We start from the raw sequence: 24,343 nt of genomic DNA on the forward strand, positions 1-24,343 counted from the left end.
CAATGGCGGGGTCCTGGCCCCAGAATTCTAATCTAGCGAGGAGGGGAAATAATTGGAAAGATCAATGGCTACATCAAAAGTAACTGATTTTCAATAGTTTGTGATAGATTGCAAACACACACTGGAGTCCTAACCCCAGAGAATTACTGAGAATTAAGTCCCACCCCACTGCTCTAAAATAAAACTCTCTTGCCTATAACCAAATTATCACATAAAAGAAAATGGCATTATGCTCAAAATCAGGCCCACGGAATTATAAGTTTTCTCCTTTACAAGTCAAAATGACTTCACACTCCTGTCTGCTAAAATTCTCTGCATCTGTATAGCCTTGGATGGCAAATATGTGGCCAACATCAATGTCTCTCACTCCTGGACTCATAGCAAACGTGGCTATCTGGCTGAGCCTGGACACTGCATTAGTCATCTTTCTGTCACTGTGATAAAATACCTGAGATAAATAAGCTTTAAAAGAGGAAAGGTTTATCCTGGCTCACAGTATCAGAGGTTTCAGGCCATGATCACTAGGTCCTGTTGCTTTGGGCCTGTGGTGGCACAGTACATCATGGCAAGAGCACATGGCAGAAGAGGCCTGATCACCTCATGGCAGCCAGAAAGCAAAGAGAGAAGAAGGGCCTGGGGTCGCAATATTTCTTTCAAAGGGATGCCTCCAATGACCTAACTTACTTCTACTAGGCCCCACCTCCTAAAGATTCCAAGACCTCCCATTAGCACCACTATGAGACCAAGTCTTTAACATCTGGGCTTCTGGGGGACACTTAAAATCCAGGGTATAGCAGCTATGAGCTCAGACGCTCCTAAATGCAGCCCTGCAGAAAGCTACAAGCTACTGCCCAAAAGTGGCACAGGAGATGAAACCAATCAGCTATTTCCACGGTGACAGTATTATATTGGATTTTACTCCTACAACACTGTTGTGTGACAGTCTGCGTGGTGTGCTGTCGTGTGGGTGTGCTGTGTGCACATGCGTGTGCATCACCACCAGATAGGGCACACCATAAACTGGGTTGTGACTTCCACCCACATGCTACCATTTGATTCTCGCCCCCGCTGGGGAGGCCCTGGTTTACAGGTGAAGGGACTGAAGCTCAAAGAGGGTCAGTGGTTAATTTTATTGATTTTCCTGCCTCGTTTCAAAGAGGACCTGAGTCATCTGGACAAGGGCTCTGCAGAACCAGATTGCAAACAACTGGCAGGGCTTCTGAGTCCCAGGCCCATGCGCCTGCTCAAGCCCAGCCGGGCACTGTTCCTTCTGCACCCTTATTTGTTAGAAATGAGACTTCTGGAAGGAGAAAGTTTAATGCAAATATTAATGTTTGGTTTTATATTTAACATTTGACCCTTAAGTCGACATCATCACCATCATTGCCTAGCCTTTCTAGGGGACCTTCAGCCATTCACAGCTCTTTGAGCCTCAGTTTCCTCCACTGGTCAAGGAGGAGGTCACTCGAGTCATCCCTGAAACACTCATCTGGTTTTCAAATGCTCAGCTAATAAAATTAAGGCCGCCTGCAGCACCCTTGTAAATGGCAGTGCTAAGTGCCAATCACCTTATTAATTGGCCCAGAATGTAAAATATTTTACCTTCATCTGGAGCCAGATCTTAGATGAGGAAGAGATTTGTGGAAATCTAATCAGCTCAGCTCTGAGAAGCCGCCACATTTTGCGTCTCAGACAGTGGCAACCAAATCAAGTTCGGACTTGGAGAACAACTAGCTAGTCTCAAAACCCGATTGGCGTGATGTGGGAGGTTATATTTTTCGACTTATAAAATCAAAAAGTTCAGGGGAAGCCAGAAGACGAAAACAGATTGCATCTGGCAGAAGGGAAATATCCAATCAAAAACTGGCAGGAGAAAAAGAAGGAAAACGAAATGCACTTAATTTATTCAATTTCATTACAGAGGGGAAAAAATGTGTGACATTTGATTTTTAACTTAGAAACATTTCCGAAAACATAAAACTAAGATCCAGTTCTAATCCCTCCTTAGGACCATTAATTATGCTAACAGAGAAAGCATTAAGAAAGTTTTTTTGGTAATTAATGAAGAATAACTGGCTAAGGAACAATGTAATTAAAAGGAAAACAAAAAAAATGTAAAGACAAAATTCTATAAGCAAAGAAAGAAATATTCCCATATTGAGTAGGAATACAATAGAACTTTACAGCATGGCTTATGAAGAGACATCAAGTTTCTTTTTGTTCACAACATAGGTCATATTTTCAAAAGATGGGTGGGGGGTTGCTCATCTAAACTCAGAAGAGATGACAAAAGGAAGAAGTCACCACCCTCATTCTGAAACGGTGTGTGTAGAGCTATGTGATTCTCCCTAGCATTCAGAACAACCAAACACTAAATAGTCACCTGGCCCACTTGGAACAAAAGAGCCAGCACCACACACACAGGCACCTCAGGGTTCATCACGCTCTTTCATTGAATCTCAAGTCATCACGAATTTACTAGAAGAAAATCCTTTACATGCTGGGTGTGGTGACACACGCCTATAATCTCAGCAACCTGGGAGGCTGAGGCAGGAGGACTGCAAGTTCGAGGCCAACTACAGCAACTAAGTGAGGTCCTAAACAACTTAGCGAGACGCTGCTCCAAAATAAATACATAAAAAGGGCTGAGGATGTGGCTCAGTGGTGAAGAACCCCTGAGTTCAATCCCCAGTACCAAAAAGAAAAGGAAAAGAAAATCCTTTGCAAAGTAACACCCATCAAGTCAATTAAAACCAGAGCTAAAACAGACAACCCACAGAATGGAAAAAGATATTTGCAAATCTTATATGTGATATAATAGTCTTGCATCCAAGATATACAAAAAAGGCCTGCAACGCAACAGTAAAAATGTCAAATAATCCAATTTAAACAAGGATCTAACCATTTTCCCAAAAAGGATATACAAATGGGACAGTGAACACACCAAAAGATGCTCTACATCCTTAACCATGGGGGATGCAAATAGAAACAGCCCAGAGAGACCACTTAACACCTGCTGGCATAGATAACATAAAAGACAATCATCAGAGTTGGTTAACGGGATATGGAGAGAATGGAACCCTCCAACACCAATGGGAGGGATGTAAAAAATGGCGCAGGGGCTGTGGAAGGCAGTTTGGCACTTCCTCAAAATGACAGAGTGACAATATGACTGGTTATTCCACTGCCAGGTATATGCCCAAGAAAAATGAAACTCTCTTCTCCACAAAAACACTCATAGTAGCATTATTCATAGCAGCTAAAAAATGGAAACAAGTCAAACGCCCATCAATTGATGAATGGGTAAATGAAATCGGGTGTGTGCCGCCAAAGGACCAATATTCAAGCAAGAAAAGGAATGAAGCCTGATACATGTTACAGCACGGATGAACCCGGGAAGGTTTTGCTAAGAGAAAGGGACTAATCACAGAAGGCCACGTGTGTGCAATTCCATTTTTAGAGCATGTCCAGAACAGGCAGATCATAGAGACAGAAAGGAGATTAGAGGTTACCAGGGGCTGGGGAAAGGAGAATAAGGGAGCAAGGTTTCTTTTAGGGGTGATGAGAATGCTCTAGAATTGGTGGTGATTGATGTAAATTTTTTGAATATGCTAACATCACTGAATCACAATCTTCAAAAGAGTGAAATATGTGGTATTTGAATTACATCTCAGTGAAGTTCTTGTTTAAAAAAACTGAATTTTTCAAAATTGTTCAACAGAAAAAGAAAAACTAAATTGAGAACTTATTCTGCAAACTGAACTTAAACGCCTAAACAAATGCTGGTAATTCAGTGTTTACTGAAGTCCAGGTAGCAGATCCAGTGGGTGGCATTCCAGACAACCGTGGATAGACCTGCCATTTCAAGACTGCAGAGATGCATGTTCTTTCTCCCCAACTATGGACTCAAGATAAATATGAAAACAGGCAGACGTGAGGCAAACTGTCCAAACTCTTGACTGGTTACTACCTTCCTCCTTAACCTCTGCCTTAGCCAGAATTCAGTCACAAGGACTCTGCCTGGACCTCAGTGGAGCTGCTACTGTGCCTGCCTTCACCTCGCCATCCCAGGGCTTTGCTTTACAAGTGCTCAACAAAGTCACAGCACTTCAAAGACACCAAGCCTGACTCATGTCAGAGAGACTGGAATTGATACCCAGCTAAATCGTTACTCTGTGACTGAGCCTCAGTTTCTTTATGTGCAAAACAAATTCTGAAATTCAATAAGCCCTGTTAAAAGTGTGAGGTAATGTAGAGGAAAGGTACATTTCTGAATCTGATGCCAGTAAATGCCTGAGTGCACCAAGTGGAACTTTCCCACACAACGGAGAGACGGTGGAGATGAAGGTTTCCAAACTCAGACCTGAGGGGCCACTGAGGAAGGTCAAGCAGACCTCCCAGCAGCCAGGGACGTGTTGAGCGTAGCTGGCTCTTACAATTCCCCTTGCTGGCAGTATATTATGACTGAATTGTGTCTCCCCCAAAGATCTTGAGGCCCTAACCCCCACTACCTCTGCATGTGGCCTTATTTGGAAGTGAGATTTTTGCAGACGAAAAGGTAAAGATGAGGGTCTTAGGGTCTCTTAATCCAACATGAGTGGCGTCCTTTTAAAAAGGGAGAATTTGATTCTCCGGATCCACTTCTGGCTTTTTCTTCTGTGCTCAGGAGCCCCAAGTTTCTGTGCGACACAGGGAAGGAGAGACTCAGAGGAAGAACACGGGGCAGAGTGAAGAGCAGGAAATGGAACCATTGACATTCATGGATGTGGCCATTGATTTCTCTCAAGAGGAATGGGAATACCTGGACCCAGCTCAGCAGAACTTATACAGAGATGTGATGTTGGAGAGCTACAGAAACCTGGTCTTTCTGGGTTGGAGAGCTGGAAGAACCTGTAACTGTGCAGTCCAAGAAGTGGAAGTCCCAGAACATGAGGGAGCAACAGTGCTGTCCTAGTTTGAGACCAAGGCTCTGGAAACTACCTGGAGAATCGCTTGGCAGAGTCCACTTTGGAAGAGTAAGAAGCAAGTGTCCAATATCCTCAGACAACTGAAGCCGCAATCAAGAACTCATTCAGGATGAGTCAAACTTGCATCTGTATCTGCTTCCTTGTTCTTCCAACTTTTATTCCATCCAAACTACCATCCTATTGGGTATTTCTGCCCATGCTAAGGGAGCATCTCCACTTCAGTTAACTATCCCACATTCCAATCATTCTTATACATGCCCTCATGGACACACCCAAATCCTCTTAATCATCTTCATCTTTTAATCTAATCTAGTTGATAATTCAAATTAACCATTACAGGAAGGCTGGAATTTTTTATTGTTATGCAATCCTCCCATTTGAATTTACCAAAAATTTTAGAGCATTGAATATGTATCTGACCATTCATAAGATGACAAAAATGAAAATCAAATAAGATACAACCTCTGAAAACTGCAAGATGAGGTAAAAATGGGAAAATATTACTATGACACATGATAAATTGTTTGTACGAAGGAGTAAACCTAGGTATGCTTATCCTCTGAGTCACATTTCCAGCCCTTTTTATATTTTAATTTGAGACAGGGTTTCAGTAAGTTGCTGGGGTCCCTCAATAAGTTGTTAAGGCTGGATTAGAACTTGTGGTATTCCTGACTCAGTCTACATTGAATTTTTTTCATCCTTGTCTTAAGAGGTATTTATTAAATTTCAGATGACTATTAAAAAAATAAAAATAAAAAAATAAAATAAAAAGGGAGAATTTTAAGCTAGACATCCCTACAGAGGACACGACCTGAAGATACACAGAGTGCATGGAGTGTCATCTTCAAGCCAAGGAGCCTGAGGCCAGAGGCTGGGAGATTAGATTCTCTCTCACACCCTCAAAAGGAAGAAATGTGGACTCCTTGTATTGAATTTTCAGGCCCCAGAACTGTGAGACTATCAATGTCTGTTGCTGGAGCCACCCAGTCTATGATAGTTGGTGAGGGCAGTCCTAGGAAGTGAACTGCTACATATTACTAACATGATATTAAGTAAGGTGACTCTGAAAACCTATTTTGCAAATGTTCATTTAAAACTACATCACCTGCCTGGAGTGACGGTGCCCACCTGCATGCCAGTAATCCCAGTGACTCAGGAGGCTGAGGCAGGAGGACTACAAGTTTGAGGCCAGCCTCAGCAAGTTAGCAAGACCCTCATCAACTTAGCAAGATCCTGTCTCAAAATTTAAAAAAATAAAAAGGACTGGGCATGTAGCTCGGTGGCGCAGCACCCCTGGATTCAACAATCCCCAGTACCAAAATAAGAATAACAATAGTAATAATAACAATAATAAAATTGCATCACCTCACCTTCATGAGACCTTCTCTTGTGGGATCAGAGGTTCTTAGAACATCTTCTGTGGACCACCAGGATTCCTTTAGGTAAACAGCCACAACTAAAGAGAAAAACCAAGAGGAAATGATAGTATCACAGCACACCAGCCACCAGGGAGTCCCAAAAGCATGGAGCCAGACAGGGTGCAAAAGATTCTTTGTGGGTAAAGCAGTGATATTTTTAGAGCTGAAGTTTCTAAGAGCACTGACCAGGACACGGCCTGACCGTCTCTCAGAGGGCAGCACAGGTGCTTCACAGGTGCTCATCAATGTTTCCAAAGCAAGACAAGATACAGCCCAACAAGGTACACACCAATACTGACACATTCGGTGGTTAAGAATTACATCTTTCACACCTTGCAAACATCTATCAGTCCAATCATTTGGCACAACTCAGTAGTCCCCACATCCAGGAAAATCCAACGTTATCTAAGGGCGCTGGGTGAACTCAAGTAATCCCTGCCTATCAAGTGTCACTATGCTGCTGGGCCCAGGGCTGCCTTCTTTAATCTGATTTTCTTTCATTCCCACAACAAAACTGCTATCAGCACTTTTCTGAGGAGGACACTGAAGCCCTGAGACATGAAGTAACTTGAAGGCAACCAGGTAGAAGGGACAGAGGTGGGATCTGCCCTGGGACACTGGACTCTAAATCCAGTGCTCTGCCCAAAAGGCCAGAGATGAGGTCTGCTCCCAGGAATGGGGTGCATGGTGTGGGCTGGTGCAGTGGCTCTGGATAGGAAGGCGCGGGGCTCCGACTCACAGGAGGAGGGAGAGGTGGCTCTCCTTTTCCCACTCTCACCCCACCTCTGTCTGCAGTCCTTGAGGCCAGTTGATTCTGCCTCAAAACGTCCCTAGGACCAAGTTTGGATGTGGGTCTGCTACTTAGAAGGAGCCACCCTGGACATACCTTCCCAGATTCCTCATCAGAATTGCCCAAACCAATCGTCTGAGCTGACTGAGATGGTCTCTTGCAGGTCAGCTTAAAGCCCAGCACAGGGCTGGCGCAAGGTAGGGGCTCAGTGTCTACCAATCGGCAAGTTGATTCTCTCCTCCTCCTCCTCATGCTGCAGTCACCACATCCAATCGGTCCTCCTCCCACCTCAAGACCTTCTCCACAGATGACTGAAATCTCCCCTCCCCCATCTCAGTGTCTCCCCCAGACCATCCCTACTGAGCAGTAGCTCTAAAGGCAAACCCATCACAGCCTCTGCCTCTGGATCTCTGCTCATCAACCCTCCTTCCTTGCTTAAGAATTGCATTTAAACATCAAAGTTACTTTACTCGTTTTCTGATCTTTTTACATCCCTTTTATCATCATTTTTATACCTGCTTCTCAAACCAGGCATCTGAACCTGAGTGATCCGGAAGTCACAGAATTAAAAGATGCACCTTGTGTACAACCAGAGAAATGAAAGTTGTACCCCATTTGCGTACAATGAATCAAAAAATAATAATAATAAAAAGATGCCAATATTTTGTTAAGGATCTTTGCATCTATATTCATCAAGGATATTGGTCTAAAATTTTCTTTCCTAGATGTGTCTTTGCCTGGTTTGGGTATGAGGGTGATATTAGCTTCATAGAATGAGTTTGGTAGGGTACCTTCCTTTTCTACTTCCTGGAATACTTTGAGAAGTATTGGAATGAGTTCTTCTTTGAAGGTCTTGTAGAACTCGGCTGAGAATCTGTCTGGTCCTGGGCTTTTCTTGGATGGTAGATTTTTAATGGCTTCTTCTATTTCATTGCTTGATATTGATCTGTTTAAATTGTGTATGTCCTCCTGGTTCAGTTTTTGAGGAGCATATGTCTCTAGAAATTTGTCAATGTCTTCGGTAGTTTCTATTTTGTTGGAATACAGATTTTCAAAGTAGCTTCTCATTATGTTCTGTATCTCAGTGGTGTCTGTCGTGATATTTCCTTTTTCATCACGAATTTTAGTAATTTGAGTTTTCCCTATCCTTCTCTTTGTTAGTGTGGCTAAGGGTTTGTCTGTTTTGTTCACTTTCTCAAAGAACCAACTTTTAGTTTTGTCAATTTTTTGAATTGTTTCTTTTGTTTCAATTTCATTGATTTCCACTCTGATTTTAATTATTTCCTGTCTTCTACTACTTTTGCTGTTATTCTGTTCTTGTTTTTCTAGGGCTTTGACCTGTAATGTTAGGTCATTTAGTTGTTGACTTTTCATTCTTTTCTGGAATGTGCTCCATGCAATGAATTTTCCTCTCAGTACCACTTTCATAGTGTCCCAGAGATTTTGATATGTTGTACCGTCATTCTCATTGACCTCTAAGAATTTTTTTATCTCCTCCCTGATGTTTTTTGTTATCCATGTTTCATTCAATAGCATATTATTTAGTTTCCAGGTGTTGGAGTAATTTCTGTTTTTTATTTTGTCATTGATTTCTACTCTCAGTCCATTATGATCAGATAGAACACAATGCAAAGATCCTTAACAAATATTGGCAAACCATATCCAAAAACATATTAAGAAAATTGTGCACCATGATCAAGTGGGGTTCATCCCTGGAATGCAAGGATGGTTTAACATCCGTAAATCAATAAACGTAATCTATCATGTCAATAGACTTAAGGATAAGAATCATATGGTTATTTCAATTGACACAGAAAAAGCATTCGACAAAATACAACACCACGTCATGCTCAAAACACTAGAAAAAATAGGGATAGTAGGAACATACCTGAACATTGTAAAGACTATATATGCTAAGCCCATGGCCAACATCATCTTAATGGAGAAAAATTGAAACCATTCCCTTAAAAAACTGGAACGAGACAGGAATGTCCTCTTTCACCTTTTCTATTCAACACTGTCCTCGAAACTCTAGCCAGAGCAATTAGGCAGACCAAAGAAATTAAAGGGATACGAATAGGAAAAGAGGAACTTAAGCTGTCACTATTCGCTGATGACATGATTCTATATTTATCCAAGAACCTCCTCCAGAAAACTTCTAGACCTCATCAATGAATTCAGCAAAATAGCAGGTTATAAAATCAACACACATAAATCTAAAGCATTTTTATACACAAGCAATGAAACAGTTGAAAGGGAAATGAGGAAAACAACTCCATTTGCAATAGCCTCAAAAAAAAAATAAAATACTTGGGAATCAATCTAACCAAAGAGGTAAAAGATCTCTACAATGAAAACTACAAAACACTGAAGAAAGAAATTGAGGAAGAACTTAGAAAATGGAAAGATCCCCCATGTTCTTGGATAGGCAGAATTAATATTGTCAAAATGGCCATACTACCAAAAGTGCTATACCGATTCAATGCAATTCCAATTAAAATCCCAATGATGTACCTTACAGAAATAGAGCAAGCAATCATGAAATTCATCGGGAAGAATAAGAAACCCAGAATAGCTAAAGCAATCCTTAGCAGGAAGAATGAAACACGGGGTATCACAATACCAGAACTTCAACTATACTACAAAGCAATAGTAACAAAAACGGCATGGTATTGGCACCAAAATAGACAGGTAGATCAATGGTACAGAATAGAAGACACGGACACAAATCCAAATAAATAACAATTTTCTCATACTATAAAAAGGGGCCAAAAATATGCAATGGAGAAAAGATAGCCTCTTCAACAAATGGTGCTGGGAAAACTGGAAATGCATATGCAACAGAATGAAACTAAACCCCTATCTCTCACCCTGCACAAAAATCAACTCACAATGGATGGATCAAGGACCTTGAAATCAGACCAGAGACCCTGCATCTTACAGAAGAAATAGTCGGTCCAAATCTTCAACTTGTTGGCTTAGGATCAGACTTCCTTAACAGGACTCCCATAGCACAAGAAATAAAAGCAAGAATCAACAACTGGGATAGATTCAAACTAAATAGCTTTCTTTCAGCAAAGAAAACTATCAGCAGTGCGAAGAGAGAACCTACAGAATGGGAGAATATCTTTGCCACTTATACTTCAGATAGAGCACTAATTTCCAGAATATTTAAGAACTCAAAAAACTCTACACCAAGAATACAAATAACTCAATCAACAAATGGGCTAAGGATATGAACAGACACTTCACAGAAGAAGATTTACAAGCAATCAACAAACATATAAAAAAATGTTCACCATCTTTAGTAATAAGAGAAATGCAGATCAAAACTACACTAAGGATTTTTTCAAGATGGCGGACTAGAGGGTGGCTGCATTTCATGTTGCTCCAGGACTCAGGATTCAAGAAGAGGAGATATTGAGAGACTTGGGACCAACTCAAAGCCACCGGGAGAGTCTCTCCCACTGGGGAGGCGTCCCGAATGGGGTGGTAGTCCCAGAATGCAGGGAACTTTGTGAAGTAGAGTTGCCCAACGAGACACCCCTCCCCCCACTGGAGCAGTGAACTCGGACAACTGAGAGCATCATAGAGGAGGCCCCTCAGCACAGCGCTTGGACTCGGAGCAACCCACTGGGGCTTCAGGCGGTTGCCCAGAGGAGGAGCTGCGCAGCGAGCTGTTTGGACTCAGAGCGACTGCCCCTGAACACCAGGGGGCTGCCCAGAGGAGGAGGAGGAGTGCGGTGGGTCGCTTAGACTCGGAGTGACTGCACCAGGGCTCCGGGCAGTTGTCGGGAGGAGGAGGTGCGCAGTGAGTTGCTTGGACTCCTAGTGACCGCACCGGAACACCAGGTGGCTGCCCAGAGGAAGAGGCATGCAGCGGATTGCTAGGACTCGGAGCGACTGTGTGGGGCTCCAGGTGGCTGCTCAGAGGAGGGGCCACACAGCCAGGCGATTAGGTGCAGAGCAGGGTCCCAGGACATAGGCGGCTTCTTGGTGAAAGAGCCGCACAGAGACAAGCCAAGGGGTGGAGCAAAGGTTCTAGGACTGCAGGCAGCTTCTCTGAGGAGAGGCAGCCTAAGGAGACTCATCTGCGAAGGGTGAGGCTCCCAGGCCCAGGAGGTAGGTCTGGGCCCCTGGGAACGTTGCAGAGGAAGGCAACCCAGTCCAGGCGGTGGTTGTGGATTGAGGAGAACCTCTAGGAGGGGAACTGACTGGCGAGACTTCCCCACCGGGTGAGTCTTCCTTGCCGGGTGAGGTTTTCCCACAAGGACGGTAAAACCAGAGACACAGGCCCAAACAGGCCTTGCCTCAGGCCGCAGCCTAGTTCTCCTTTGGATGACCACTGGTCAACAAGTGGAGGCACCTCTGCCCACTTGCAGGGAATATACCCCACCTGAGGGTCACCATCCCTAGAGAGGCAGCTTCCTTGTGGAGCACCGCATTATCAACTTCCTCCAAGACTTCAGGCTACTGAAGGCTAAGAGGGGATATACTAGAAATCTTCAGGGACATTATAAGTCAATAGAGGAAATCTGTAATATCTCAGCGGTCCACTGATACCTGAACAATATGAGAAAACAAGGGAAGAAAATGCCCCAAACAAATCTAGATGTTACATCAATAAAATCCAATGACAGCATGGCAGAAGAAATGACAGAAAGGGAGTTCAGAATGTACATAATTAAAATGATCAGGGAAGCAAACGATGAGATGAAAGAGCAAATGCAGGCATTGAATGATGAGATGAAAGAGCAAATGCAGGCATTGAATGATCACATCAATCGACAGTTAAAAGAAAATACAGGAAGCAAAAGATCATTTCAATAAAGAGTTAGAGATATTGAAAAAAAAAAACAAAAGAAATCCTTAAAATGAAGGAAACAATAAACCAAATTAAGAACTCCATATTAAGCATGACCAATAGGATAGAACACCTGGAAGACAGAACCTCAGATATTGAAGAAAAAATATTTAACCTTGAAAACAAAGTTGACCAAATAGAGAAGATGATAAGAAATCACAGAATCTCCAAGAACTATGGGATAGCATGAAAAGGCCAAATTTAAGAATAATTGGGATTGAGGAAGGCACAGAGAAACAAACCAAAGGAATGAACAATCTATTCATTGAAATAATATCAGAAAATTTCCCAAATCTGAAGAATGAAATGGAAAATCAAGTTCAAGAGGTTTATAGGACTCCAAATACACAAAATTACAACAGACCCACACCAAGGCATATTATAATGAAAATACCTAACATACAAAATAAAGACAAAATTTTAAAGGCTGTGAGAGAAAAGAACCAAATAACATTCGGGGGAAAACAATACAGATATCAGCAGATTTTTCAACCCAGACCCTAAAAGCTAGAAGGGCCTGGAACAACATTTTTCAAGCCCTGAAAGAAAATGGATGCCAACCAAGAATCTTATACCCAGCAAAACTTACCTTCAAATTTGACAATGAAATAAAATCCTTCCATGATAAACAAAAACTAAAAGAATATACAAAAAGAAAGCCAGCATTACAGAACATTCTCAGCAAAATATTGCATGAGGAAGAGATAAAAAACAAAGAAGTAAATCAGCAAAGGGAGGAATTATCCTAAAGGAATTGTCAAATAAAGGAGGAACCAAGTCGTGTCAAAAAAAATAAATAAACAAAAATTTAAAAATGAGCCAAATGACTGGGAATACAAATCATATCACAATAATAACCCTGAATGTTAAGGGCCTGAACTAATCAATCAAAAGACATAGACTCGCAGATTGGATTAAAAAGAAAGATCCAACAATATGTTGCCTGCAAGAGACTCACCTCATAGAAAGAGATACCCATAGACTAAAGGTGAAAGGTTGGGGAAAAACATATCATGCACACGGACACAGCAAAAAAGCTGGGATATCCATCCTCATTTCAGATAATGTGAACTTCAAGCCAAAGTTAGTCCAAAGGGATAAAGAAGGACATTTCATACTGCTTAAGGGAAGCATAAATCAGCAAGATATAACAATCATAAACATCTATGCCCCAAACAGTGGCTCATCCATGTATGTCAAACAAATCCTTCTCAATTTCAGAAACCAAATAGACCATAACACAATAATACTAGGTGATTTTAACACGCCTCTCTCACCACTGGACAGATCTTCCAAACAAAAATTGAACAAAGAATCCATAGATCTCAATAACAAAATCAATAATTTAGACTTAATGGACATTTATAGAATATACCATCCAACCAAGAGCGAATACACTTTCTTCTCAGCAGCACATGGATCCTTCTCTAAAACAGACCATATGTTATGCCACAAAGCTACTGTTAGCAAATACAAGAAGATAGAGATACTACCTTGTATTCTATAAGATCATAATGGATTGAAATTAGAAATAAATGAAAGAGTAAAAAACAGAAACTACTCTAACACCTGGAGATTAAACACTATGCTATTATATGATGAATGGATAACAGAAGATATCAGGAAGGAAATTTAAAAATTCTTAGAGGTAAATGAGAACAAAGAAACATCATATCAAAATCTCTGGGGCACTATGAAAGCAGTACTTAGAGGAAAATTTATTTCATGGAGTGCATTCAATAAAAGAAGTAAAACTCAACAAATAAACAACCTGACACTACAGCTCAAAGCCCTAGAAAAAGAAGAACAGACCAACACCAAAAGTAGTAGAAGACAGGAAACAGTTAAACTCAGAGCTGAAATAAACGAAATTGAAACAAAAGAAACAATACAAAAAATTGACAAAATAAATAGTTGGTTCTTCGAAAAAATAAACAAAATTGATAAACCTTTAGCCACACTAACAAAAAGAAGACGAGAGAAAACCCAAATCACTAAAATTCAGAATCAACAAGGAAATATCACAACAGACATGATTGAAATACAAAACATAATTAGAAGCTATTTTGAAAATCTATACTCCAACAAAATAGAAAATTTCGAAGACATCAACAGGTTTCTGGAGACATATGAATTGCCTAAACTGAACGAGGAGGACATACACAATTTAAATAGACCAATTTCAAGTCATGAAATAGAAGAAGTCATCAAAAGCCTATCAACAAAGAAAAGTCCAGGACCAGATGGGTTCTCAGCTGAGTTCTACAAAACCTTTAAAGAAGAGCTCATTCCAATACTTCTCAAAGTATTCCATGAAATAGAAGAGGAGGGAACCCTCCCAAACTCATTCTATGAAGCCAATATTACCCTGATACCTAAACCAGACAGAGACACATCGAGGAAAGAAAATTTCAGACCAATATCCTTAATGAACATCGACGCAAAAATTCTCAACAAAATTTTAGCAAATCGCATACAAAAACATATTAAAAAGATAGTGCACCATGATCAAGTGGGTTTTATCCCAGGGATGCAAGGTTGGTTCAACATCAGGAAATCAATAAATGTCATTCACCATATCAATAGACTTAAAGTCAAGAATCACATGATTATTTCAATAGATGCAGAAAAAGCATTTGATAAAATACAGCACCCCTTCATTCTCAAAACACTAGAAAAAATAGGGAGAGTGGGAACATTCCTTAACATTGTAAAGGCTTATCTATGCTAAGCCCATGGCCAATATCATTCTTAATGGTGAAAAACTGAAAGCATTCCCCCTAAAAACTGGAACAAGGCAGGGATGCCCTCTTTCACTACTTCTATTCAATATTGCCCTTGAAACTCTAGCCAGAGCAATTAGACAGACCAAAGAAATTAAAGGGATACGAATAGGAAAAGAAGAACTCAAACTATCCCTATTTGCTGATGATATGATTATATGCTTAGAGGAACCAGGAAATTCCACCAGAAAACTTTTAGATCTCATAAGTGAATTCAGTAAAGTAGCAGGATATAAGATCAATGCACATAAATCTAATGCATTTCTATACATAAGTGATGAATCTTTGGAAAGAATAATTAGGAAAACTACCCCATTCACAATAGCCTCAAAAAAATAAAATACTTGGGAATCAATCTCACAAAAGAGGTGAAAGACCTCTACAATGAGAACTACAGAATGCTAAAGAAAGAAATTAAAGAAAACCTTAGAAGATGGAAAGATCTCCCATGTTCTTGGATAGGCAGAATTAATATTGTCAAAATGGCCATACTACCAAAAGTGCTATACAGATTCAATGCAATTCCAATTAAAATCCCAATGACATACCTTACAGAAATAGAGCAAGCAATTATGAAATTTATCTGGAAGAATAAGAAACCCAGAATAGCTAAAGCAATCCTTAGAAGAAAGAGCGAAACAGGGGGTATCGCAATGCCAGAACTTCAACTCTACTACAAAGCAATAGTAACAAAAAGAGCATGGTATTGGTACCAAAATAGGCAGGTAGATTAATGGTACAGAATAGAGGATACGGACACAAACCCAAATAAATACAATTTTCTCATACTAGAAAAAGGGGCCAAAAATATGCAATGGAGAAAAGATAGCCTCTTCAACAAATGGTGCTGGGAGAATTGGAAATCCATATGCAACAGAATGAAACTAAACCCATATCTCTCACCATGCACGAAACTAAACTCAAAATGGATTAAGGGCCTCGGAATCAGACCAGAGACCCTGCAGATTATAGAAGAAAAAGTAGGTCCCAATCTTCAACATGTCGGCTTAGGATCAGACTTCCTTAAAGGGACTCCCATAGCACAAGAAATAAAAGCAAGAATCAATAACTGGGATAGGTTCAAACTAAAAAGCTTTCTCTCAGCAAAGGAAACTATCAGCAATGTAAAGAAAGAGCCTACAGAGTGGAAGAAAATCTTTGCCAATCATACTTCAGATAGAGCACTAATCTCCAGAATCTATAAAGAACTCAAAAAACTCTACACCAAGAATGCAAATAACCCAATCGACAAATGGGCTAAGGAAATGAATAGACACTTCACAGAAGATCTACAAGCAATCAACAAACATATGAAAAAATGTTCACCATCTTTAGTAATAAGAGAAATGCAAATCAAAACCACCCTAAGATTCCATCTCACCCCAATTAGAATGGCGATTATCAAGAATACAAGCAACAACAGGTGTTGGCGAGGATTTGGGGAGAAAGATACACTCATACATTGCTGGTGGGGCTGCAAACTAGTGCAGCCACTCTGGAAAGCAGTGTGGAGATTCCTTAGAAAACTTCGAATGGAACCACCATTTGACCCAGCTATCCCACTCCTTGGCCTATACCCAAAGGACTTAAAATCAGCATACTACAGAGATACAGCCACATCAATGTTCATAGCTGCTCAATTCACAATAGCCAGATTGTGGAACCAACCTAGATGTCCTTCAATTGATGAATGGATAAAGAAACTGTGGTATATATATATATATATATATATATATATATATATATATATATACACAATGGAATATTACTCAGCCATAAAGAATGATAAAATTATGGCATTTGCAGGCAAATGGATGAAATTGGAGAATATCATGCTAAGTGAGATAAGCCAATCTCAAAAAACCCAAAGACAAATGATCTCACTGATAAGCGGATGATGACACATAAAGGGGGGTGGGAAGGGGGCAAGAATGGAGGAAGGAGGGACTTCCTCCTTCCTAGAGGGAAAAGAGGTGTGGGAGGGGTGGGAGGGGTGGGGGGAAGAAAAAGAAAAAAAAGATGCACCTTCACAGTCAATTCTTTTTAGCGGAAAATCTCAGGGAATCATAAACATGGAGTCGAAAACAAGTCATTGGAACATTTGACGTAAGGATCAAGACTTTAAAACAAATTTTGTGGAACACTTGGGGTAAGCTGCCATGATTTTCTTCCCTATTACTATTTCAGAAATGTTAGTAGAAAACACAGAAAGATCAGGCTACAAGGCAGAAGCCAGGTGTCCAACACGACGGCATAGCCAGCCCCTCCTCTCCAAAGGTGAACAGCATCTAACCTGCTTTGTCAGTTTCATGTCAGTGAATTATCATCTCTGACAATAGTTCCAAAATTCATAGAGCCAGCTAGGAGAGAAGGGCCAATTAAATGCTTGACATCTGCCTTCATTTATTCAACATAATTCATTTCCAAAACAGAACCTCCTAGAACTTACAGGAGCTTTATAAAGCCATAAGGGTTATTTTCATGCTTAACAAGGTGAACCAACATAAGATGTTCTGCTTACTAATAGACTGTGTTTCTGTAACACAGATGTTCGATTTACTAATACAGTTTCAAAGAGAAAACATGTTTATGTAGTACCTTGCAAGTTTTACAGTGCACTGCAGAGCATTAATTAGTCACACAAGTTGTCACAAAATAGACTGAACTGGTTTAAGTCCTTCTCAAAAGTCATCTTAAACTGCTAAGCACATATAACATCAAAAGTGAAGTCCACTCCAATCTAACAGTCTAAAACAAGTGTTCCTTAAAACCAACTTTTGAAAAAAGACATCTCAGTCTTTCGGAAAGCAGTAGCTTTTGATCAGTAAAACATAATCCCTCTTCCAGAGGAAGTAGGAAGGAGAGATGGTGGCAGAGCCCTTGCAGAGAGGCTGCCCCAGCTCAGCAAGGACAAATGATGGATCGCGGGAACTGACAGGTGCCGCAGAGCCAGCCTCAGGGCATCACTGCCAAGATCCTGGAGCCAGCCAGCTCCAAGGGTTAGAAAATAGAAACCACAACATCCCATGTTTTTAAAAGGAAAAATACCATCCAGATCAGCATCCCCCAGCTCTCCACCGCCCAGGGCCTGGGAAGAGACCGGGCACGTGCAACAAGTTAGGCCGTGGTGAGAGCAATCAGCAGGGTGTTGTGAAGAGCCAGTCTTGCTGTGCCAACATCATTTCTCTCTCCCTCTGAGTGACAGGTGACACAGACCACAAGGAAGATGTCAGTAATGGATTTTGTTCTATTACACTCCAAGGTTTCCAAAACAAGACAGTGAGGCCCCTAAGCAAACTCCCAGCGGACTGGATGTACCCAAGGCGCAGCAAGATCAACTGAATTCGGCTCTGCTTGGCTGAGTTGCTGACTGCATGAACAGTGTGTCCTCAGCCCTTGGGGAATAAGCCTCCATCCTGATGGCTGGGGGGTGGCAGCATGCAGAAGGAAAGAGAGCTAAACAAGTGGCTCCAACACAGGGCAGGGCATGATTGGTCCTAGAACTGACTGACATGAGGACCCAGGCAAGGGGAGCTGCAAGTGTCCAGGGAACTCCACCTACTTTGGGTCACGGGTAAAGTTTCAACAGGGAGACACCAGATAAGGCACTGCAGACAGGCAAGGGTAACCGTGGGCAGAGGCACAGAGCCCTTCAAGTCCAAGGCCATTTTTGGACAACCCAAACATCAGGGAAAACAAGCGAGGACTAATAAAAAAGAAACAACTGCAAGCACCAGCTCAGCCGGACGCCAGCTTCATTCACTCTCAAGTCTAACAGACCTCAGCGCCAATGGAGAGCGAGACCACATGAGGCATTAGAAATACAACCCTGGGTAGCTGGTGCAGGGAAAAGAATTCAGACTTCAGAGCCAGACAGCATTCAAATTCTGGCTCCTCCAGTTACAAGTGACCTGAACCCACCCCCTCCTGACAGGTTCGACCAACTGTCAAATGGAGACGACAATATCCTCTCCCTGGTTCTCGAGCAAGTTCAGTGAGAGAGTTCACCTCACCAAACTGTTTTTCTTAAGGTTTTGGGAACTTTCCAATAGTTTCTAGAAATTCCCTCTACCTGCTTCAAGCATTGCTCTGAGATTGCAAAGAAAAATGAAAAGATGTTGTTATTTCCATGGTTAGAGAGACAATGCACTTTGTAAAATGCCGTCTCTCCCTTGGGAGCTCCCTCTCTCCAAAACAAGTCTTTCTGCTCCTGTTTGCACAAAAATATCTGTCTGTCTTTCACAGCTTGATATCTGCTACCCTGTCTGCACCCTCCGTGGACACATGCTCCCACCACCACATTTTCCCGTAACCATTTCTTTTTCTGTCAGGGAATGTTAAAGTCTCCCTGTACCCCTCTTCTCTCTTCCCATCACTGTGGGCACACAGATGAAGACACACACCTTCACCCTCCCAGGACCTCCCAACAAGATTTGTTAGCCTTTTATCTTGCCTAAGACTTCTTAAAACAGCTAAACTCTTTTTTATCTGAATATTTTTTAATCAATAAATAAGTAAAACAGTCATTTGGAAAAAGTATGATTTTTTTTTTTTTTTTCAACAGAATGGGTCAGGGAGATGGGTCAAGGTGGGTCCGGAAGATCCACCTTGGATGGATGGGCTGTGACAGCTAGGAGCACTGTCTTGGGAACTCAGCAAGGAGTGCTGTGATGAATTAACAACCTCAGGAGGAGGTGGCAACTTGCGTGGCTGCGTTTGCTGGCCCTCTCTACTCGCCCCAGCACAAAGGACAGCAAAAGGCACCAAAGCGATGCACAGACCAGCCAGAGGTCACGGATCTGCAACACGTGTTCGCCGTGCAGCCCACACACTGAGGAGCTACTGTGTGCAAAGCACATACTACGTTCACTCAAGGAATTAAATTTGGATTCCAGCTTAGGAAACTTCCAACTTAGAGGAATAGCTGGAACCTAGGATATGAGGCAGAATAAAGTCAGAGCAGATCCAGGCCATGTGCAGTAGCACAGCAGGGAAGAGAAGCAGGTCATTTAGACTGAGAAAACCAGAGTCTGGAAGAGCAGGTGCCCTGAGCAGGGCCAGAAGGAGGAATCAAGCAGCAGTAAGGGGAGAAGACCACTCCTGACAGGGAATGTGACAAGTCTCAGAGGTGTAAAACAGCATGAATGGGAAGTGCAGCAAGTCAGAGCCAAAGTCGTGGGGAGGCTCAGGGTGATGAGGCCAGTTAGGCTGGGTGGTACTCTGTAGACAGCTACAGCCATCATGCTTCAGAGGGACACAATCCAATTACTGCCTTAAAATAATGATATTCAGCACAACATGTCCAAGCCTCACCAAGGGCTGGCCGCTATGCCAAGTTTAGTATTTCACAGAATTATCAGTCCGATTCTGTTTCCCAGGTGAGGCTTAGCGGGGTTAAGAAATCTGCCCACAGTCCCATGCCTGTAAACAGCAGCACTGGAGATGGATGTGAGCCAGTTTGGGTCGCATCGGTTCCAAAGGCCCTGCTGTAAGCACTACCCCCCAGGTGAAGAGTGGACTGACAGACAGAACTGCAGAGCCAGGGCCAGGCCTGGGCAGAAGGCTGGCAGAGAGAGAAGAGGGAAGAGGAGGGGACAGTGGAACAGGCCAAGGCACTGTGCTGAGAAAGGAGCAGCCAGGAAGGGAGGGCCACAGCAGAGCCAATGCTCCTGGCCTTGCTTTATGCTGCAGGACTGGAGGGGTGCCTGCCATGCATTCAGTAAACGCTGACTACATGTGGGCACTATGCTTGGCATCAGGGGTCCAGAACAGAAGACACGGTCCAGAAGGACAATGACAGGCCACCTGGACAACGACATGACCACACACTGTGCAAGTACCTCAAGACATGAGGGCTCAGGGCCGAGTTACAAGATCAGCCCTGGGCCAGAGAGATGGTGGCCAGGCAGTGAGCAGGCACAGGCCATGGAAGTTCCTCAGAGGCCAGGTCAGGTATTAGCTTTGTAAAAAGTCGTAAGAAGAGTCCAGGACAGTAAAGTTATGATCAGAGTGGTGCTTTAGGAAGAGAACAATTGGTTAGGTCCAGGTGAGAGAAGCTAGTCCTTCTGCAATTAAAATAATATGCTGTCAAGAGCTAGGGGTGTAACTCAGTGTTGGAACATGTGCTTAGCATATATGAGGCTCAGCCCCCAAAAAAAGTTATTTGAAAGGATTATAGTCTGTATGATATTATAATGATGGATAAGTAACATTATACAATTATCCAAACCCACAGAATATACAATGTCAGGAGTGAATCTAAGGTACACCAAGGACTCAGGGTACTTACGTCATATCCATGTAGGTCCATTGGTTGCAACAAATATCCCCCTGGTACAAATATTGATAATGAAGGAAGCTGTGCATGAGTATGAGAAGGGAATATATGGGGATACTCTTTGTCTTCCTGAGCCTAAAACCTCAAAACCTAAAACTGTGCATCAAAAATTGCTCTTAAAAAAATAAAATAAAGGGGTGTGGGTAGGGAAGAATGAAGGAACTTTGGATTATGCAGAGGGGAGTGAAGGGAGGGGTGGGGCAATGGGGATGGGAAGGACAGTAGAAAGAGACAGCCATCATTGCCCTATATACATGTATGATTACACTACTGGTGTGACTCAGCACCATGTACAGGCAGAGGAATGAGAAGTTGTGCTGCGTTTGTGTACGATACATCAAAATGCATTCTACTGTCATGTATAACTAATTAGAACAAATAAAAAAAGTTTAAATAAAAAATAAAGTGTCACTCTGAGTGTGGAGAATGGAGGCAGGGAGGACAATTGGAGGCCATGTGACACAGCGAAAAAGGGGAGGAGCTGGGCTACAGCAAACATGCTGTGAGGAGGGAGGTGCTGGGGACTAAAAAGACCCACTGGGGAATTAGACTGGTCCTAGGCAGAAGAGGGAGGGCAGCCTGTTCTCCAGCTTGAGTGGCAGAACACAGATGCCTTTTGCAAGAGGACTTGACGATCACAAGGAGGTATGAGGGGTTTCAATTTCAAAATGCCTGTTAGAGACAGCAAGGAACAGGTGGGTAGCAGGCAGCTGGATGTATAACCCAGAGCTGAAGAGAGAGAGCAGAGGCCATGCACCATGCTATCACCTAAAAAGCAAAGAGGGAGGGGCAAGTTCCACACTCAAAAACATCTTATCTCCCTGAGCTAGCTGCAAATTGCTCACACCCTGCCTGATGGTCTGTATTTCTTCATCACAGCTAATGGGGCTCCTGAGTCCTGGCTCCCCCCGCCCTTACTTCCCCTTCTATTGCTCCCCTGGAGTCTAAGCCACCGCTGCCCCGTTACAAATCTAAGAAATATGTAGTTCCACAAAAAAAGAGCACAGTTAAACCAAAGTGACAGGCCATCTTCCCAAAAGCAAAATACATGTAAGGAAAAAATGCTGGAAAGTTCTGGCAGAGGCCGGCACATAAACACATTCCAAGGCATTGCATGACTTTTATGCAACATTGACTGAGCTGGTCAATAATTTAAGGGGAGGGGAAAAATACTCTAGTTGACATAGCAACTGTCACATCGCATTACTCGGGCTACCATTTCCACACAGATGTCTTCCTTAAAGGAAAACACTTCCCCAGATGCCCATGGACTTGGGTGCCTCTTTGCCATGGAGAAGGAAACATCTGGTTTGCAGTACATTTGCATCTGCCTCCCTGTGTTTCTCAGGTCTTTCTAGCCTTAAGCAATTTTGTTTTCATGAGTCTAGATTTTAACCCAAGGACGATGGAGCAAGGGGAGGCAAGGTGCCTGGATCCTGAGGTGCAGCTGAACTGCAAGAGGTTGGGGGCAAATAGAAGCCCATACCAACACCAGTCCATCTATGAAAGGAATCTGAAAATCAGCAGGCGGGACCAAGGCAAGCTCACCAGGTTTCTGGGGGTTGCAGAGAGAGAGATGCCAATAGACAGCCCCCAGTTGCAGTTCCATATGCTTCCCCACCCCACCCTTCAAGACAAAGGCTCCATCCTTGACACTGGGAATATTTTCCTTGGAGCATTCCTGTTTTCCAAATACCAGGAGTCCCTTGGTAAGAATGATGTGTCTTGATAGGATACTATTCTCCTATGCTTAAATCCAACTCACAGCAAGTGCTATAAATTAACAGGGAATAAAGAAGGAAATGTCAAACTATTGCCAACGTGCATTCCCAAAACACACTGCCGTCACAGCGAACAGCTCCCCAAACTGCTCCCTTCGTGGCCCAACAGAAACAAAACTCAGGGGTCTGCCTGACCAAGGGTGCTGGCTGAGGATCCACAGCCACCCTGGCACCTCAGCTGACCAGAGAATCGGGTATTTAAATAGAGGCTGAGTTCCTACCCAGAGCTCTTTTCCTCTGAAATGTCAAGCCTATTTACACAGGGCTCCTCCAGGGCAGAAGGTGGGATGATGAGACATGCCCCAGGCTGAGGTTTATCTTTGCATTATCCAAAAACACAGCACAGGCTAAAGCAGAAAGATACTGTGTCCACAGCATCATGGAGGCTGATGGGTGCATGCTAACCAGGGGTCCCTGGCATGGGCTCAGGGGAATCCCCGCTCTACATCCACTGTTTGTGGTCCGCACAGCCTCACACCTCAAAGCCAGGAAAACTGCTTTCTCGACATGCTGAAACTCCGACTCTACCCTCCTCAGCATCCTATCACATTGTGTGTTGTTTACTAGATGTAATAAAACCGCCCGTTTCATTGAATCGGGTCCACAGGCTCATCCTGCTAGTACAGCTGGTGTGAACTCTGTCTGTACCACTTCAAGACCCACAGCAGGAACCAGGAGCTGCTCTGAAGGATCCCATTCTGGAAGTCAGAAATTCACAGCCCTCCCACCTCATCCTCCAAATCTGGGCATCCTGTACAGGGCTGAGGTGCACCCCAGAAATGGCCTGCTGGTTCTTGGGAAGTTCTTCAAGGCACCGTGGGGGTACAGTTCATGTCCAACACTCCACACACCTCTCTGGACCCACCACCTGCCCCAAACAAGGCCCAGTGTGGGTCTGGCCACAGGCCCAGGGTGTTGCAATCCCACTCGACCCACGACCGTCACTCAGAAGGCAGGCTACACAGCGGCTCCAGTTTCCTGAGTGTTTGCCTTGGCTCTAGCTGTCACTGCAGACTATAATGGGCATGTTTTTCCTGGAAAAACTCATCATTTTTCAATTCCCTGCTTGTTTTTCTCAGGGGGCACATGACGTGCAATCACTGAAAACTGTAAATAAATTAGCAGCAATTTGAAGGGTGAGTGTTCCACTTGGTCACAAAGCATCCTGGGAGCCGGCTGGAGGGATAGACGTCCTAATCAGGCAAGTCCATGTGTGGTGATGCCTGCAAACTCTACTCAGGCTTCCTTCTCCACAAGGGTCTGCTTTCTCTTTCTTAGCGTTGGTTGCCTCCGTATCCCGCAGCTTCTCTGTGCAAAGAGCTAAGGAGCATTTACTAAACATACACGGGGGGATGCCAGCCACCCAACAGAGCTCAGAGGACCTAAGTGTAAGGCCCCTCCCA

At 42.9% G+C, this 24,343-nt stretch overlaps 1 protein-coding gene across 1 annotated transcript in view; it reads right to left on the bottom strand.

Annotated features, from left to right (window-relative positions):
- Positions 1–24,343, bottom strand: part of LOC124977169 (protein FAM169B-like) — a 78,350-nt gene that overhangs the window by 24,757 nt on the left and 29,250 nt on the right. Inside the window, exon 4 of the mRNA XM_047540513.1 lies at positions 6,338–6,423. Coding sequence (XP_047396469.1) covers positions 6,338–6,423 — 86 coding nt within the window. The remainder of the gene's footprint in view (positions 1–6,337; positions 6,424–24,343) is intronic.

The sequence above is a fragment of the Sciurus carolinensis genome, chromosome 2 (assembly GCF_902686445.1).
Source record: "Sciurus carolinensis chromosome 2, mSciCar1.2, whole genome shotgun sequence".
Classification (NCBI taxonomy): domain Eukaryota; kingdom Metazoa; phylum Chordata; class Mammalia; order Rodentia; family Sciuridae; genus Sciurus; species Sciurus carolinensis.